Source organism: Theropithecus gelada, chromosome 7b (genome assembly GCF_003255815.1).
Source record: "Theropithecus gelada isolate Dixy chromosome 7b, Tgel_1.0, whole genome shotgun sequence".
Lineage (NCBI taxonomy): Eukaryota > Metazoa > Chordata > Mammalia > Primates > Cercopithecidae > Theropithecus > Theropithecus gelada.
In genome coordinates, this window is record NC_037675.1 from 81952523 (window position 1) to 81965868 (window position 13346).

The 13346-nt window shown below is 37.4% G+C and overlaps 1 protein-coding gene across 2 annotated transcripts in view; it reads right to left on the reverse strand.

Annotated features, from left to right (window-relative positions):
• CEP128 (centrosomal protein 128) overlaps window positions 1-13346 on the reverse strand; it is a 466370-nt gene that overhangs the window by 99562 nt on the left and 353462 nt on the right. For both annotated transcript variants that reach the window (XM_025391920.1, XM_025391921.1), the window contains one exon: window positions 1923-1972. In XM_025391920.1, the coding sequence (XP_025247705.1) occupies window positions 1923-1972 (50 nt within the window). The remainder of the gene's footprint in view (window positions 1-1922; window positions 1973-13346) is intronic.

Genomic DNA, 13346 nt, shown 5'->3' on the forward strand with positions numbered 1-13346 from the left:
ATGTGCTAACATTGTAAATTGGAATTAAATATTTAGCTCTCCCTTCTGGGATCATCTAATCCACACTAAACATTTCCGGAAGACAATTTTATGATTTTCTATTACAGATGAGAAAATAGGCACAGCAAAGTCAATTGAGTTATCCAAGGTTACCCAGTGAATCAGAAACAGAGCCAGGTACTATTGTGTCATTGTAGGATTTCAGCCTGTATACTTGAATAGTATTCTCCAAACTATCATCTCTGATATTCATATGTGAATACAGAAATCAGGAATATAGGCACTTTTCCAAGGATTTTCCTCTAACCTTTAACATTAAAGGCTTTCTGTGATATGCTTCTGTACTCTTGTACATTCCGAGAGTTCCTTCTTTATTCATAATAGAGTGTTAATATCAGGCACCAGTTACCACTACAAAGTGTCAACATTTAACTCTTCTGCTCTGGGACATCAAATTACACATTCTCCAACTATAAATGTCCATAGCTAGTTGGCTGGTGCATTCTATTGCACTGGATGGACATTTCAGTAGAAAATGCTGCCAGTATTTAATAAACATTTGAGAAGCAACATAGGCTATTAAATTTAATGAGATTACTAGTTCCAACATTTGTACTGTGAAAGAAAAAATTACTTGTGCTGCCATTTCAAAAGGCCAGATATACACTTAATAAGTATGTTTATATATGTTATTCTGGGTAAACACAACACATAACCACAATGCCTAAAAAGACTTTCTCAATATACACATTTAGTGTACAAAGAGCTACGCTTTTTGTAACAACAAGCATTGCTGATATTAGTTTCACAGAGATAGGCAGGTCAAGTATACACTTGAGATTCTTCCTAGCCCCAGACTGGACCAACCAATGCTCTTTTTTTTTAACATATATATACCTGAATATAGTACAAGATGTTAAAATAATCTAATCTGTAGAAAACCGCAGTTAACATGTACCATTTTTATTAGATGTATAAACTATGCTTCCTCTGCATTTTCAGATCAATTATATAATTTTCTCTTAATGGATATACCATCAAGTAGAAGAATCCCCAATCACAGAACATTTCCCTTGCTCTTTGGACTTTATGTGGCCTATCTTTCATTTGCCAAAAGCAAAAATCTTTACCCTTAAAGCACTCAAACCAGCTCATTACATCACTCTCCAGTCTTGCCTTGTAGCTCCAGGCCAATGAAGAACTCTAAATGTCCAAAGTATTTACTGTTCTTAATCCCCAACGTGACATTAAGTGAATTGGTTCTGTCATGGGAATATAACTGATTATGTTCCCCCTAATAAAGACAGACACTTGAGTTAGCCATTTGTAAGTTAGCCCAATGTGAAGGGAAGAGAGAACTTCTGTCAGATGTCAACTTAACATCCATTGCTCACGGAAGTGTCAATTAAAATTCGAGTGGAATCTTTCTAACACAATTTTCCAGCCCAAGAAATGTGAATAAACCTCTACTGAATTGAAAGGCTGTATAAGGCAATCTTAAGCTCTATTTATGTGTTAATTGGTTGGTCATTGGTAGATGACACCCATGGGGTCAGAATACTTTTGACTTTCACTTGAAAATGTAGATTCCATGAATTCATCCTCATTCATCAGTCCTGTTTTGAGGGAAATGACTATGAAGGCATACTGTCTTCATTTCCTAATGCTGCAGTTCCTGTTATGCTATACCAAGGAATACAATTTCCTATCAAAAGTAGCATAGATGCTGATTTGGCTTCCTGCTTTAGATCACTGCTCTCAGAAGCACTGATCTAAAGGAAGCAAATTCCAACTTTATAGTTCTGACATTGTCCTTGTCACCCCATTTGCTATACCAGCATGAATATGACAACAATAAAGGATAAAAGAGCAGAAAACAAATGTTTTCATACCAAGGAGTCTTGCCCTATTTAAGAATTTACCTGCAGAGATCCCATTTCTTCATCTTTTCTTTGGGTCTCTTCCAGTAGATCTGTAATAAGAAAGTAAAATATCCATCAAAATACAATGTAAAAATGAGTTGCCTCTTATCATTAAATGCAGTTCAGCCAGTAGCTTGTATAAACTGTTGCCTGAGAAGAGAATTGGATGTTGAAGTGTGAGAAGCAATGTAAAAGAAACACCTCTAATCCCAACTGATGACATGCAGCGTGCTGGAGCCTGCCAACTCCAAGCTAGCTGAGAAGCCCTGGGACGTCTCTCAGCTTTACCTGACATACCAAAGGATAATAGTAAATTAATTAAAAATCTGTAATCATACCAATATTTTAGGAATTTTCGTCTCATGCTTGTATAACTAAACGCTACATAAAATTTCCTTTAGAAAAAAAAGAAAAGCCTTTTTCTTTTGAAAGAAAAATTAGAAACAAACCATTTGCCCTTAAAATAAGCTCCCAAGCCAAGTTCCGCCCCTAGAGTCAATTTTTATAACCAAATTAAAACACCCTGGAATAATAAGTGTTATTAATGGAAGTGGAACACCACCTCATCCATAAAGTCTTATTAATTGTTGTTTCACATTGAGAGGGTGGGATGCATTGAAGATACATTTGACTAAGAGTTTGGCACCATCCCACAGAAATTAGTGGTTGGAAGGGAAGGTCGTCAACTGAAGAGAGCTCTGTCTTAATGCAGGTATACAGCCACGGTGTCTCAGTGCCCTACATTAATTTATGAACTTGTTATTAAGAAAACATATTTTCTGCCTGCAGCTATACCACCTTGTGCTATGATCTTATTATATCTCACAAACCTAAAGAGGACTAGGTTGAGTCAGAACTTGGATGAAAACTGGCAAGAAACACCTACAGCAGTGTATATTAATATGAGTATTTGCCTTACTGTCTCTTTGATATAGCTTACCAAGAGGCTGTTACATAAAAGGAAAACATACATTAGAGAAGCCTAATATGTATCCCAGAAAGGCAAACTCAAATGTTTTAGCAAGTGCTATACTAGATATAGCAGGAAACAGTCATATAGTAGAGTGACAAAGTCATGCTGGTGTGTTGTAACTGTGTGTACACCAAAATTTCAGGAGACCTGGCAGATGACAGAACTGACGGTAAGCAAGACAAGAGGTAAGCAATCTCCCGAAGACACAATATGCTGGGATTAAGGATAAGAGATTGTTTCTATTTTGTATGCTGTAGAGGAACTGACTTTGCTCCCAAAACCTCCTATAATCAGGTACATCAAAAAGTAAAAAGAGCAGGCCAGTGTTTTAGTGTGTATTTTTAAAGGGGTTTTGATTGGCATATCAGGTTCTTTAGCTATAAGATACAGAAACCAACTTGGGGTATGGAAGATTGTTTAAGTGCCCTCAATCATTCCTCTTCCTGCATCCTCACTCATTTGCATTGCAGTTTTGTAGCTACTTCCATCAAGAGGCCATGCACATCTGCTTCACTTCTTGCATCTGGGCTGGCCTCCTGACTTGATTTGGTGAGTACAATATAGCTGAGGTAACTCTGTTTCAGTCTGGACTGAGGCTTTAAGAGACCTCACACATTTCCACTTTTTCACTTGGAACCCTGTCACTGACATCTGAATAGGCCCAGGCCAATCTGCTAGATGACAACAGACACATGGTCTAGGACTCTTCCCACCTCTGTCACCCTGCAGGTTGTCCCAGCTGCCAGCCAGCAAATGCCCAGAAGCAGAGTTGCCCAGTTGATCTCAGGATGACTACAGATGACTGAGATGGAAACCCAACTGAGACCAGACAAACTACCCAGCTGAGCCCAGTGTCAACTCCAACTCACAGAACCAAGAACTAAATAAATGGAATTCTGGAGTGGTTTGGTACCTGGGACTTGCCAACTGATAGCAATGAGTTGCTAATTGAATAACATGTACTTAGAAGTTATTAGAAGGATATAGAGGTAACAAATAGATACACTGGAAAAGAGGATCCCAAATCTGAAGGGAGTAACAACTAGAGCAGGTCTGGCTGGGTCGAGATGTGGGCAGGATGAGCTGATGAGCTAATGAGCATTTTATTCTGGGTTCCTCTAAATTTTATGTCATTCTACTCAAGATGAAACTGCATAAAGAGAACAGCTACTGAGCCTAGCTTAGATCTCTTGCCTACTGCTTGGCTAGGGGAAAGTATGGAGTACTTTCATTCATAATCCCAAAAGGAGTGGACTAAGAATAGAAAGAATAGTTTCCAAATGCAAAATTAGGGTTCTGTAACAGAAGGAACAACGGACATCAGGCAGGCCAACAAAAGAGAGTTCTACACCACCTGGTTTCAGTAAACTGTGTCCTTACCCCAACTCTCTTCAATATTTGTGAGATATAAGATCACTGTTGTGTTCCTATGAGGATGTGGCTACTTAGCTCCATTATTTCTGGATATTAGGAGGTTCTCAGAGCTGGGCCCTTTGTAATGAATTACATTGTTTAATGGTGCAGTGTAACTGGAGTAATACATAGTGGGGTTCATCAATCACAAAAGAAAACTAATCTTGTTCCTCCAGAGTCAACTTAGTATGGCAACTCCAAACACCTTAGATAAAACTTACTGGATCAATAATGAGTATCAGATCTTTTATGCAGCCAAACACAACTCACTCATCTGATAAAATATAGATGGAAAGAAGTCCAGTCTACTCACAGAACCTCATAAAATTATAGGAACTTAAAAATTATGTTCTCAGTTTTCTCCAAATACATACGGGTCATACTACTCTTCCGACAAATCTGATGCCAATGACAATGCTTGATTTGGGATAGCTGAATAAAAACAACCAAAGAATTCCTAGAATTGGCATTTTAAATATATACATTTTAAATTTTAAATAAATATTCTCCCTGACTGGCCATCTTGTATAAACGGTATAAGCAGACATCTGTTTTGGGTTTTTGTTTTTTTTTTTCCCTTTGTGCCACATATCTTTCCTTTGAGAACTCCTGTTCTTCTTTTCCATGTGATTTCCATGAAACTTTTGGTCAAGAGGCCTAACTAACCTTTCCTGCTGTAGGTCATGGCCCAGGCTAGCAAGTCAGAGCATCTTATCCCCCTGAACATATGAGCTAAGCAACACAAGAGGTGTCCTATTAGAGGATTAATATGGATACCAGGAGAGAAATTTTTTCCTTCTGAAGCCACAGCTTATATTACCCTGGCGTTTCAAAGTCTGTATTTTCTACTATGTTGAAGAAACTTATTAAGCAATGAGGCCGGCAAAGAAGAAATAAGAGCCAAGAAACAGAATTGCTTGAGGACTACATCCACCCTTGACTAAAGCTCACAAACCTCCTGGACTTTCAATACATAATTCTTCTTCTATTCTTTTTCTTAAATTAGCTTTTGTTGGATTACTGCCATTTTTTAAAGTCTCCAGGGATGTGGTTGTATTGAACCTTCTTATCTCTATTCAGAAACCTAGAGAACTTAAGAGTTGAGAAGAACTTTCTAGTCCACCTTAAAATGTTTCATCCTACAACAAATATATGAAGACATGAGACTCAAAGAAATGCAGGTGGTTTGGCTGAGATCACCTAGTTAGTACAAAGCCACTTCTAGAGTTTTGCTCTCCTATCATCCTGCTCTGTTTAATCATGCTCGCATTTGTACCTCTCAACACTTAATTGCACCCTTCTTCATACTGACTTAAAAATAAAATACACACTTGTCTGTATTCTTCTGACCTGCTTTAAAAGTTCTCTGACGTCAAGTCAACAATCAGGGCGTCCATGACTTTTTTTTTCTTTCTTTCTTCAGACAGTGTCTCCTCTGATGCCCAAGCTGGAGTGCAGTGGCGTAATCTCGGCTCACTGCAACCTCCACCTCCTGGGTTCAAGCGATTCTCCTGTCTCAGCCTCCTGAGAGGCTGGGATTACAGGCACCACAGCCAGCACGCTTTGCTACTTTTTATATTTTTAGTAGAGACGGGGTTTCACCATGTTGGATGGGCTGGTCTTGAACTCCTGATCTCAAGTGATCCGCCCGCCGTGGCCTCCCAAAGTGCTGAGATTACAGGTGTGAGCCACTGCCTCTGGCCCATCCATATTTTACATCCATGTTCTCCTTAACTACTGCCTTTCTATGTTTGATATTTAACTTATGTCCCCAAAATTGCTCACTCCACCTACACCATTGTTGTATGCCACTGCTCACTCGTTAGGTGCATTGTTCAAGCACATGCATTTGGAATGATGAACAGGGTTATTAACCTGTGCTGATGAAATATGGCTACTGGGCATTGCTGAGAAGCACCACTCTACTGCAAACAGACAAAACACGAGAGAATATAGGTGAGACCCCTAGATAGTTGAAGTGACTTAATACTGTGATAACTGAGTGTGATTAGTATCCCTCATTATAATGAACAATCTTGTTGTTTGTTCTTATCAGCATGAAAAGAGCTGAAGGGCTGCTCTGCTGCCTTGCTCACCACTGACATGTTCGTGTTTTCTTTTATTATTCTCTGGTTTGCTGTTCCATACAAATAGCAACTCAACTACTATGCAAGTTGCTGTGGTGAAATTTGCTTCCATCAACACTAGTTAATGAAAGACCTTTGGTAAAAAGGACAGCAGTCCTGTGTATTTTCCTTGGATTGGTTCCTTTTTCCTTTTTTTTTTTTTGAGACAGAGTCTTGCTCTGTCGCCCAGGCTGGAGTGCAGTGGCGCGATCTCGGCTCACTGCAAGCTCCACCTCCCAGGTTCACATCATTCTCCGGCTTCAGCCTCCCGAGTAATTGGGACTACAGGTGCCCGCCACCATGCCCGGCTAATTTTTTGTATTTTTTAGTAGGGAAAGGGTTTCACCGTGTTAGCCAAGATGGTCTCGATCTCCTGACCTTGCGATCTGCCCGCCTCGGCCTCCCAAAGTGCTGGGATTACAGGCATGAGCCACCGCACCCGGCCCCAATTTTTTAAATGAGCTGATACTCACTCATTATGACATAAAGTCATTAGAGGGAGAAAAAGCCATATAAAAAAGCAGAACATCATGAATGAGAATTGGTTAATCCAGTTGTCCTGTTTTTTCTTGTTTCTGCTTTACATTTCCCTGGCACACGTAGGGTTAATATATCACAACCATGTTTTTGGCTAAGATAGTTTTATATCTCTTCCTCTGCAGTCTTTGCAACCAGTGATCTGGCTGTTAAAGGAGGTTTGACACTTTTTAACGTTGATTTTGGTTTCTGGTAACCAAGAAGCAGATAGATTGTTTGTTTATTTTTAAAAGGTGAGTCATGTCCAGGTGTGTATGAGCAACTCACCCATGTAGTAACTTGAACCTTCCTAGGAAGACTGAAGATCAAACTGGGAAATGACTATTTTTTTCTTTAGCCATTCCTATAAAATGCCTCATCCATATTATAACTCAGCCCAGCTGATAATGGAGAGAAAGTTATAGAAACAGGGGCTTCTGACACAGCAACATTTATAACAACAGCACTGGACAGAGTAACATTGGCAGCAGAATATGTTGAGTTACTGATTGCAGTTTAGAGAAAAGCATTTAGCTCTGGCTCTTGTAACTTACTGTAATTCAGTGCTCCTGTCCAGTGTTATTCTATGTGTCCCGGAATTTACTAAACACAATAGATAATACAAATTCTCCAAATAATTCAATATTTTATTAAAAAGTAAATTTATGCTATTTCTACTTGTGAGTGGCAGTCATATAATTTCATATAATGAAATTCATCAAATAAAGCAGCACATACAACCCTTACGAGCCTATAAATGATGGACTTAGCCTTCTACCATTCCATTCCAGATACTCAAGACATTAGCTACATGCCAAAGATAATGGTCAGTTTCTCTTTTTCTTCCTTAGCTACCCAGTTATTGGAATCATTGACATTTTAGAAACAAGAGAACACAGAAATAATCTAATCGTAGGGTTCCTTTTTTTCCCCTAAAGAAGTACAATTCTGTCTTATAAGTGAAATCATATATACTTTCTAATGTAAATTATAAATAGGTAATTTAAAAAGCTGAGAAGGAGCTGCTTTCAAGGAAATAGAAGTGGAGAGCCTAGGGGCCAGCCCGCCAAGCTCCTTCCTATCCTTAGGTAGACCCCTGTGGTGGCATGGTGAAGCCGCAAAGCTCCAAATTATCCTGACTGAAAGCTACTGATCTAATCTAGTGTCCTGGGGTTACACAGTGGAGGACTGAGTTCCGAGATCAAATATCTCTGTCAATGTCACATAGCTAGTTAATGGTGCATCAATCTGAGCCCAGGGCTTTTGAATTGGACCAGGGTCGAGTACTTTTTTTTTTCTTTACACCAAAGTGACTGCCGTGCTTTGACTCTCAAGATTTGTATTGAAATGACACAGTATTCCAATGCCTATGTATTTTCTAATGCCTCTCCAAACAGAAACAGAAGAAAACGTCATTAAAGCACTTGTGTAACATCAACAATCTGTGGGAAGACCTACACTTACCAACTGTCCATGTTAAGATTCCTCAGTTTTCGAAGACAACATCTAAAAACATGGCTATGATGGAAAGCAAACACCTAGACACTTAAGAAGACAGTTGTTTCAGCAAGATATATTCAATATAGAGCATACAGAAGATTTCACAAAATCAAACAGCAATACAAAATCTGTTTCAATGAATGACAGTTAGTTTCTCAGCTTAATATAACATTTGCCAGCAAACGTTTTTCCTGTTTTATTGTACTAGTAAAGAAAAATAGAATAAAGGTATAACAATATGACTATATTAGCTCAAATACCTAAACAGCAATCAAATGTGTTGGGCTTTCAGTTAATATTGTAAAACACTTAAAATAGTGCTTGGTATATAAGAAGGATCATATATGTATTTGCTCTCATTATATTTTTAAATCACATTTAAATATCTCAGCTAAAATCAAGAAAATGTGCAAAACAAACAGTTGTAATTTAAAACAAACAAGCAAAAAAGGTCTATTAGTAAACTTCTTTTAGACGTCATCCCTTATAAGTAGCTACATTATTTAGAACTCTGCCATATCTACTGCCACCCACTGGTACATATCTGGATATACCACAATGAGTTAAGAGTTTTCTCATCCAGCCTTACCACAGAAAACACACAGGTTAAAATGAAGAACAACATTCAAAAAGTATGGCTATCCCTTGCGGTTTGTCTCAGACACTGAAACAACATGCTGGTCTACAGATGGAGCCCAATTGGTCCAATAAATGAAAGGTTTATAGTCCACTGTCTGTCTTGGGTATGTGGTAAAACATCCAAATACAGGTACTCATGTTTTTCTTTGATGTTAATTCATTTCTGGTGAAACTTTCCACTTCGACAACCTTAGAGATTTAAAACCTCTTGCCACAAAACTGCTACAGTACAGAAAATAGCACAATAATCTACCCCATTCCACCTCATTCTTGAGTCTGGCACTGAGAAACACCCTGATATAGAATGAAAATTCTGACTCAGTCAACTATTAAGTTTTTTTGTCATTTCTATCAGTAACATGAGCAGAGAAAGTAAGAACATACTCATTAAGAAACACATCAGTGTTCTAAATCGGCCTATGGGCTGTCTTGGCCAACATGAGCAAGAGAAGTTTATGATCTATTATAAACATTATTTCAAGAATAAGTTTCATATGCTGAAATCCAGGCATAAAATCGTTTTTCTTCCCACATGTACTCTGCATTATGTTCACATAATGGGAAGTTTGTTTTCATTTAAATTACTTGGGCTGGGAGAAAGTTTATCCTATGCTCTGTTCTTGTTCTAGATTCATAAGGTCAACTGGGTATACATTTTGGGGTTCACAGAAGTGCTGGGTATTTGACTTACTCTTTGATCACCTCTTCTTTACAGAAGCTACAAAAGTTTGTGCTGGTTTCTTGAGGTACCTACTGAACCAGATCTAGGCTTCTCAGGCCTTGTAGATTCCTGGGTCTACTCTAGATCAAAACGAAATTTGAAATTTTTAGTGATTTTTTTTTTCTAGTTTCTGCAATTCTTATATTCTAGGAGTAAAACAGACCTCAGAAGTGGAATAATGGCATGATATATATCAGTGATGTGCACTTAGTTACAGAGTACAGCTCAATGTCAAACACCAACTGTTTCCTCTGGCAATTCACACACAGACAGTATGTACCCATGTATTTATATCTGGTACATCACAATGTAAACATATCCTGGGTTTAAATATAGACAATTTATTTTAACTTATTCCTCATAAATGTCAGTATTTCCTACCAAATTTGGCCTAGTATATTGATATATTCCCTCAGGGAAGTAATGATTAGAGAGTTTTAAGGTGTATATGACATATATACAAAACATTTGACAGTAAAGGAGATACAACTGAAAATTTTGAAAAATTCTGAAATTTAAATCTTCAGTTTTAAACCTGATTGGTTAACAAACCTTAAACTACTAAAAGAAGTCCAAGTTCAGATATATGGTGTTTAATAGTTGCCCCATCCCCTCCCTACTTTGAGGCCATTTAAAAGATCAATTATTACAGCTCAGTTCTATTCAAAGTGTTTGTATCTTACAAAATCCTTTCCTTAAAAACTTAATGTTAATATTTTTACATAAAAACATTATGTTTTCATTCAGTGAGCTTTCAAAAAAAGCATGGGACTTTTACTAAATTTTAGAGGTATTTTTGCTATACCTCCAGGTAGGCAAATGACTTAAATCCTCTTTGTCTCAGTCTCCTCATCCATAAAGCTTCAAAACACATTGAGTCTTATCTCACTTCATGAAGTATCCATGAGGAAGAAAACGAGATAAGAAAGAAAGTGGGAATTAAGGTAGTTAATCAGATATCTGTAATATAAAGATTATCCTTAATTACACATGTGGGTCCAATGTAATAAAAAGACACTGTGAAAAAGACTCAACAGGTCCTTACTGATTTTGAGTATGGAGGAAGGGGGCATGAGCCAAGGGATGAAGGAAACCTCTAGAAGCTGGAAAAGGCAAGAAAACAGACTCTTCAAGAGCCTTCAGAGAATAAGGCAGCCTGCTGACATCTTGGTTTTAGCACAGTGAGATCCATTTTGACTTCTGACCTCCAGAGGTATGTTATTTTAAGCCACTAAATTTGTAGTAATTCATTATAGAAAACTAACACACCTCAGAACATTCATTAAGTGATAAATTCAACTCTAAGCAAATTTAAGGGTTCACAACATCTACCCTCAATTCTGGTATCTGGTAATCAAAATGTACTATACATGGTATATGGCATACCACATTCAGTGAAAGCCTTGTGAAGAAACCTGTGATTAGGTAGGAACAGTGAAGAGGAGGTCTTTCGTGGCAAAACTTGAATGTAACATGTTATAAGCTGTGACTCCAAAATTGTTAGTTTCCTCAGTGAAAGAGTCATGCACACCTGCATTTAGCTCCTCAAAAATTTCTTACTGAGTTGCTTAAAATTATCCCCACTTCTGCACCTAGGCTGGAGTGTAATTATGTAGACCAAGCTGTAAAGTTTAGTCATCCCTATAAAAGGCATGTGCTGGTATTAACATTCAAGGTACAGTTTGGTATGCAATACCCCAAGGGTAAGAACTGTTTACCACTATATCCTCAGTGCCTAGCAAATACTATTTCTCTAAGTATTTTTAAAATAATGACAATATCTATAAGAAACTAGATAATAACTGTCTGACATGCAATATGATGTCATCTACCAGACTGTAGATGCCAATAAATTAGTTTAATATTATCCCTTATTAAATTTTTTTTTTCTGGACTGAATTTGAAAATTCAGGTAACAAGCATTTTACAATTCTCCTTCACACAGTGGAAAAGAATGAGAATTCAGGAATCTGCTTCACATATAAAGAGCAAGTCCAGGATAATACCCAGTGAGTAGGCAGTAATGAGACATAAGAATGATCAGCTGCAGCATGACTTAGAGTAAATCTGTGTTGTACTGAAGCAAGGACGTGAATCCTCACAGAACTGGGTATTCATCTTGAAATGGCAAGCATGTGTTTACATACCTGAAAATTTCCAAATTTTGATAAGAGACATAACTCTTGGATTGAAGAACCTATGTGAACCCGAAAGAAGATAAACATAAGGAAATCCACGTGAAGACACTTCATAGAGTTCTAAAAACCAAAGGCAAAGAACAAGTCTTGAAAGCAGTAAGACAGAAACAACATCTTAGTTATAGGGGGAAACAATTAGAATAATAATGAAATTCTCATTAGAAATCACAGAGGCCATTAAAAAAGTCACATTTTTTTAAAAATGCTAAAAAACAAAACTGACAACCCAGAATCCTATATCTAGTGAAAATACCATTTAGGAATAAAGGTGAAGGCAAGATATTCCTAGGAAGAAAAATTAAGATAATTTATGGCCAGCAGACCTATCCTAAAGAATGACTAAAAGAAATTCTCTAAAAAGAAAGGACATGATAAGAGAAGGAATTTTAGAAGAGGAGGAAAAAAAGAAGGAAGACAAACAAAAATATAGATATATATAATAGAAATCTTTTGCAGTTTCTAGATTATGTTTGATGGTTGAAGCAAAAATTGTAACAATATCTTATGTGGTCCTAAAAGTATTTAGAGGGAACATTTAAGACTAACAGCAGATCTCTTGGCAGAAACCCTACAAGCCAGAAGAAAGTGGGGCCAATATTCAACATTCATAAAGAAAAGAATTTTCAACCCAGAATTTCATATCCAGCCAAACTAAGCTTCATAAGCAAAGGAGAAATAAAATCCTTTACAGGCAAGCAAATGCTGAGAGATTTTGTCACCACCAGTCCAGCCTTGCAAGAGCTCCTGAAGGAAGCACTAAATATGGAAAGGAAAAACCAGTACCAGCCACTGCAAAAACATAACAAATTGTAAAGACACTAGGAAGAAACTGTATCAACTAACAGGCAAAATACAGCTAGCATCATAATGACAGGATCAAATTCACACATAACAATATTAACCTTAAATGTAAATGGGCCAAATGCCCCAATTAAAAGACACAGACTGGAAAATTGGATAAAGTGTCAAGACCCATTGGTGTGCTATATTCAGGAGACCCATCTCACGTACAAAGACACACATAGGCTCAAAATAAAGGGATGGAGGAATATTTACCAATCAAATGGAAAGCAAAAAAAAAAAAATTCAGGGATTGCAATCCTAGTCTCTGATAAAACAGACTTTAAACCAACAAAGTTCAAAAAAGACAAAGAAGGGCACTACATAATGGTAAGGGAATCAATGCAACAAGAGCTAACTATCCTAATTATATATGTACCCAATACAGGAGCACCCAGATTCATAAAGCAAATTCTTAGAGACCTACAAAGAGACATAGACTCCCACACAACTATAATGGGAGATTTTAACACCCCACTGTCAATATTAGACAGATCA